At 37.7% G+C, this 6,352-nt stretch overlaps 1 protein-coding gene across 4 annotated transcripts; it reads left to right on the plus strand.

The window, feature by feature from the left end:
• The first annotated feature begins 98 nt into the window (after nucleotides 1-98).
• On the plus strand, nucleotides 99-6,117 carry LOC144662624 (vitrin-like). Of its 4 annotated transcripts, none has more exons than XM_078523480.1 (6): nucleotides 156-218; nucleotides 362-413; nucleotides 1,155-1,243; nucleotides 1,919-1,979; nucleotides 2,189-2,559; nucleotides 5,568-6,117. In XM_078523480.1, the coding sequence occupies exons 3-6, from the start codon at nucleotides 1,181-1,183 to the stop codon at nucleotides 5,832-5,834; spliced, it is 762 nt and encodes a 253-aa protein (XP_078379606.1). In that variant the 5' UTR covers nucleotides 156-218; nucleotides 362-413; nucleotides 1,155-1,180; the 3' UTR covers nucleotides 5,835-6,117. The 4 variants fall into 4 exon arrangements, with proteins under 4 accessions (XP_078379605.1, XP_078379607.1, XP_078379606.1 ...); XM_078523482.1 differs by having other exon boundaries at nucleotides 157-218; nucleotides 1,922-1,979; XM_078523479.1 differs by lacking the exon at nucleotides 362-413 and having other exon boundaries at nucleotides 99-218.
• Nucleotides 6,118-6,352: the final 235 nt, after the last annotated feature.

Genomic DNA, 6,352 nt, shown 5'->3' on the forward strand with positions numbered 1-6,352 from the left:
AGCTCGATTAGATTTTGAGCACTGATTGCAGATATTGCCAGACAGTTTTATGTTTCACGCCGACATGGGAGGGGACTTGGCAAAACCACATTGCTTGCATGAGTGACTTCATTACAACGGAACATGATAAAAGGCGAGCAAACACACCTTAGACTTCACTGAGCTAGGTACAAGCAAGGTCACAGTTGCTGAAAGGTGCCATCCAGACCACTCAAATCGTAAGTTACTTTGTCTTTGTAGACTTTCAAGTGCAATAATCACTTGTATAATTTACAGACCAAATTGGACTCCACTCGGCCCAATGACCATATTTATTAACATTTCTAGATTCTGACTCTAGCTTGCAACGGTGTCATTGCAGGAATCGTCAGTGCAAGAATTTGTTCCAGCGAAGGGCAAGAAACAATATATCTGTATGTTTTATTGGTTATCTTGACAAAAACCCTAGGATATGCTAAACAGAGTTCTCGGTTATGATCCTATCGAAGCATTTGTAAAAAGGTTAAGTCTGCATTCGAGCCCAGTGGCCCATCAAACCTGAGCTTATCCCGGTTACCTCAGGCTATAAGCGACTAGGAGTATTTCTGCTCCTCCTGGATGTAATGCTTGTTCACCTAAAAACATAACGCAGTCACCTAGGCTAGGGCTCAGCCTCTACTAGCCCGGTCAGCTCGATCTCTAGTCCAGCGCACTAACCGTTGGGTCACCTCTCTTCCATTCGAAACCTGTGTAGTTATGGCAAACCCTGTTTTGGTCCCTCCTTGCCTAGGCTTTTAGGTTTTCAACTGCAAAAACTACCTTTTAGGAAGCTGTTCTTAATTTACAACTGCGAAAAGTCAAAGTGACTTTTAAATTTTCCCGTTCCTCACGTTGTAACCCAGTAAAAAATGGAATAGTTATGACGTTGTAACCAGTGAGTTAATGCAATTACAATCTTTTCATTACAAACCAGTTATTTGTGGATTTCAATCGTCTCATTATAATCCAATAATTTGTGGATTTCAATCATCTCATTATAATTCAGTAATTTGTGGATTACAATTGTCTTACAATTCAGTAATTTGTAATGATAATTGATAAACAGTCAATTGAGTAACTGACGAGTATTAGTTAAATATCTGTTTAATTATATTTCTTGTTTTTATATTTTTCAGTTGTTTGCCGAGATACTCATTGCACAATGTCCACAATGCAAGTGTTATTCGTTTCTTTGTTGATCGCGGTTGTGGCCGCTGACGGAATGGTAATACTTTATATTGTTAATACCGTTTTAAAAATAACCATTATGAGCATTGCAGTGGGAAATATGCTCTTTATGTCGCAACGTTATAAGATTCAATCTCACCCAATATCAATGATACAACCCCAATTTTATCTCGGTTTAACTAAGCCTATACCTTCGACATTTCTTGCTTTGGTGAGCACTGAACAACGAATATATATTTCAATGTCCGTACATGAAGCGAACAGAACGTTCCGTAAACGTCCATTCATGAAAAGAAAATTTGCCAGACTGCCTCCGGAAAAAAGTAACTGACCTCAAACTAACCACAATATGATTTCAATAATTGATTCGTGATTTTCGTCTTTTTACCCTAATCCGCTAAAAAAATATTAAATGTAGGCCGGTTGGGCGTTTTGCTTTCAATCCCTCCTTTTTCAGTTAGTCCATCGAGCGCGAAGCCAAAAAAAAAGAAATTAAAATTTTCATCTGCGCTCTTTTATCTCTTCCGGCTCAATGGACAAAAAAGGAACTGCTCGTAGTTTAAGGGAGTTAGGTATCGTATAAACGTACACTGTCGAACCTCCTACGGTCTAGATCCCGCGCTAAGCAATCGGTGACAATATGAACCGTTTGTGTTCCATATTATATTACCTAGACGTTACTGTACTTTTCTTTTTAAATTACTTTTAACAACAGGTTTCAAGGCGAGGGTTTGCAACCTGGAAAGCACTTAGAGCACTTTCAAGGAATTCAGGTACAGTAAAATTATTCTGCGCAGTACTATCCAGCTTTGCGAACTTCAAGACAACAAACCTAAGGCAGTACGTGCTTTTTTATGCCGAAAATATTCTCAGTAAAAACAGCTCTGTTATAACAACATATCATTTAGTTACTTCTGCTTGCCAGTTACTGACAAATCCACATTATCAGTTATTCATAAAATAAAACCGTTTAAACCAACAGTCCGAAATGCGCCGCCGAAGTGCCATAAAGCTATCGACCTTGCAATCGTGATGGATAGAAGTCTTCAAACCACTGGCCCTAGCTGGAATGAAGTCATGCAAATTACCAGGACACTTGTCAGCAACTTTGACATCTCTGACGATATGACACACGTTGGAGCCATTTCGTATGACCAGACAGCAGAGGTACTTCTCAAGTTTAACGACTTGTTTGGACATGACAACAGTTTGGAAGGCGTTAAAAGACATATGGATACCTGGCGACCTGGAACCCATGCTGAAAAACATAAGAACACGGTTATTGACCATGCGCTGCAACTTGCTCTCACCAACTTGTTTACCGATCGAGATGGAGCAAGAGGATATGAAGAGGTTAGGTGATAGCTGTTTTTTTTTTTTTACTATGAATTTCCTTTTTTGGCATTGAATGTATGGCTTCTCTGTATAGTTTTATGAGTCTTACAGTATTTTGGCGTTCTAAAAGGGCAAATAAAGATACAAATGACGAATTGAAATGCACAGCGACACAACACACTAGAATGTTTAATAAGCAGCCATTGTAACGGGGGAACAGGGATGGCGCAGTGGTGAGAGCGCTCGCCTCCCACCAATTTGGCCCGGTCCGGCCCGGTATCATATGTGGGTTGAGTTTGTTGTTGGTTCTTGTCCTTGCTCCGAGGGTTTTCCTCCGGGTTCTCCGGTTTTCCTCCCTCCACAAAAAAACAACACTTCTAAATTCCAATTCGATTGAGAATACACGGCCCCACAAGCTAATAGCTTTAATCCTTACCGTGTCTAAATAAAGGTAATTTATTTTATTTATTTATTTATTTATTTATTTATCTAGGGGCAACCGCACAAACAAGATAGTGACAATCATTTTTGTGATTTTCGTGGTCGGTTATAACATTAAGACTTTATTTCACTGTTATCGACTCTCCGAGATCGTCCGTTTACATGTAGTTAAAAAACACCATAAACGCCACATCCATGAACGAGGAAGAGTACAGCAGTACTACTTCTTCGGGGAGTGTCAAGCACATAAGACCCTCGCCCTGAGTGACACATTAATTGCAGAGAATAGGCTACCCTAATACCAAACTATGTAGTAGTAGCTCGATCATTGAGACAATACAGAGCGGGATATCCTCTTTGACCATGTCAATGAGACTTGTGCCCGTGTAAATGTCATATTTTGAACGAAACATCTTCAAACTGATAATGGATACAGAGTGTCCGAAACAAGTCTTCGAAATTTAAAAGTATGTTTTTTTCAAATGTTTAATTTCGCCCATACTTTTAAGAAATCTCGCTAATATTTTGAAAGGTACGATTTTCTTTAACTTCAATTTCTAAACATGCACGACAGTGACCATACACCACTTATATATATCAAAAAACGTAGCTCCTAGCTTGCTAGTCACCAAAGGAACTGTATTGTGTAAAATTTTTGCTGGACGCACACAGTTGGCTTTTTGCCCAGCAAACTAGTACTGATTAAGATAAAGATATACGAACGAGAATTTCGCTCGCATAGCGACCCCTTACTCCCTCAACGAAACAACTCAATGTAAACAATAAATGTAAGTTAAACTTTTGATGCATTTAACCAACAATTTAAGCAATGAGATGTGCCCGCACACACTCAAGATTAATAAACTGAACTCTTGCCGATCAAAATAAATGTTGGCAAGTTTTAAGAAAATATATAAGCAAGACGTTTGCTCGTACACGCTCGAGATAATTTAAAAGTAATTTTCGCCAAGTAATTTTCGCCAACTATTTTTCTGAATGGCTGGGGAGATTTTGAAGTCTTGTTGTGTGTCAATCATACAAAAGCCTTAATTTTTCAGCAACAAAAAATGTGACTAGGAACACACTTAATTGTTTTTTTTTTTACTTTTCATTTCACAAACGTTGCGGGTTTTTCTTGTTGTGAACAGTTTTTCGCAATGGCCTGGGAGCCTAGGCAGCCAAAAGTCCGGTTTATTAACGACAAAAACACTGCAAAAAATTAGTTTCACCTGGGGCATAACAGCTTGATTTCTCGGTGGTGTTTTTTTTTTCTACACTACAAGCGTTGCAATTCTATCGACGGTTGAAGTCTCACTGAAATAGCCGGCGTTCGAACTCAACATACTGAAATGTCAAAATTTACTGTTGCGTTTGTTCAACCTCTAAATTTTAAATAAAACGGCACACTGACTTAAAAAAAACTGAGAAAAAAAAACATTATAGCATCCGTTTGCATTTGAACCAACGACCAAGGCATACACAACTTCTGTAGAAGTGTTCTCTACCAACTGAGCTATCGTAACTTTGCAAGGTACAGACTATTTTGTTTTGTATATTAATATTCAAGCGCAGCAAATGATTGAAATATATGCAATTACAGGGCATATATGGGCACGTGGCACAGAATTGCTAATTTCTTGACTCTTGAAAGATCCACACCAAAAACCAAAATTTAGGGATATTAAGAGTCGTACAGAAAAACTTCATGCCAGATTTTAGAATGAAAGGTGCAATATTCGAGCCGTAGAATTATTTAATTACAAAGATGATTTACATAATTACAGAACAATGTATAGGAACATCACAGTATCGCAAATTTCTCAACTCTTGAAAGATTTTTATCAAAAACAAAAATGTAGGGTTATTAAGAGTCAAACAGAGATACTTCATGCCAAATTTTAGACTGAAAGGTGTAATATTCGAGCTGTAGAATTATTTAATCGTACTTAATTATTTAATTTTACAGAGCAATGTATGGGCACGTTGAACGCAATTGCTTATTTCTCGGCACTCGAAACATTTTCATCCAAAACAAAAATGTAGGGTTAAAAAGAGTCATACAGAGATACTTCATGCCAAATTTTAGACCGAAAGGTGTAATATTCGAGCCGTAGAATTATTTAATCGACTTAATTATTTAATTTTATTTATTTTATATCTTGTTTGTGTAATTATTAAGAGATTAATATCAAAAGTTTTCTTTTCCCAAATCCTGACTTTCCGCGCGTCGTTTTTTAATCATTCGTGCGGACAGGAAGAATAGCGGTAGAAAATGTAACATCCACTGCATATCGTGTGAGGCATTTGCGCTCATTTCGCCCGTTAATTTTACTCCACAAAAAGGAGTTGGATAACACCTCTTTTCTTGTCCATGAAATCATTTCTAAATGATCTTTTTTTCCAATACGTGTGTCCAATGTATCTTAGTTATAATCAAATGTCACCTATTTTGGTACGGTATGTTTATGTTTGAAGCACCTGTTTGGCATTATATATTATTAAGAGAATATGCACTCTCTTGATATCATTTTCGATCTGGTTTTTTTTTTAATGCATTAAAAATTGCTGTAATTCTGTCATCACAGGTACTGGTGCTGTTGACATACGGCAATCAAAACAGTGACGCCGCAGCTAAAATCGCCCGCAGACTTGAGCTAGAAGCCAATGTTATAGTCCTTGTTGTCGGAATTGGTGAGGCAGATCCCATAGAGCTTTGGAAGCTTGCTGGGGCAATGACGGATCCTACAAAGGGCGATAACGTGTTCTACGTGCCGGAGCCAAACATGGCTAAGTCTGTAGCCGAGCAAGTTGCACGGGCCGTGTGCGACTTATTCAAATCTGTTGAAATCTGAACAGATTTGACGACTGAAAAAACATTTGCCACAGGCAAAGCTTGTTTGTATGTTCTAGTTTTAAACCTCTTTACCCCATTGCTTAATGCTATAATGAAATTATAGTTAAAAAATGTAGGAGCGGCTAGTTTTCCGCAGATAAATTGCTTTGTACTTTATATTCTACACAAGGACTGCCAGGATTGATAAAAAATCTATAAATTTTGAAATAGCTGTTATTAAATAATATAGCGCTTGATTTCTGTATACCAATGAAAAATTAATAAATCGCCTTTGTAGTTCAGCAAGTGTAGCCTTAAATTTGTTCAGTCGATAAAATATATAGATTTAGGCAAGCCCAAAAGCGGGGCTCCCCATTTATTCAATTCTCACTGGCATCAGGGAGTTTACAGTGTTTCTATTTGATAAAGATGCGGTTCAATAAGTGTAGCCTTAATTTTGTTCAGTCGATATATAAGCCACAACTTTCCTTAGAACTGAAAGAGGTATTGATGAACCTGCATTAACACTAAGGATAT

This window comes from Oculina patagonica, chromosome 8 (assembly GCF_052425735.1).
Source record: "Oculina patagonica isolate OP01 chromosome 8, crgOcupat, whole genome shotgun sequence".
Lineage (NCBI taxonomy): Eukaryota > Metazoa > Cnidaria > Anthozoa > Scleractinia > Oculinidae > Oculina > Oculina patagonica.

Excerpts from the sequence above, each read along its gene's own strand:
- LOC144662624 (XM_078523479.1), top strand. The coding sequence starts at position 1,181 with ATGTCCACAATGCAAGTGTTATTCGTTTCTTTGTTGATCGCGGTTGTG. Across the intron at positions 1,980-2,188 it reads AGCACTTTCAAGGAATTCAG|TCCGAAATGCGCCGCCGAAG; the intron begins GTACAGTAAAAT and ends TTAAACCAACAG. Across the intron at positions 2,560-5,567 it reads GAGCAAGAGGATATGAAGAG|GTACTGGTGCTGTTGACATA; the intron begins GTTAGGTGATAG and ends CTGTCATCACAG.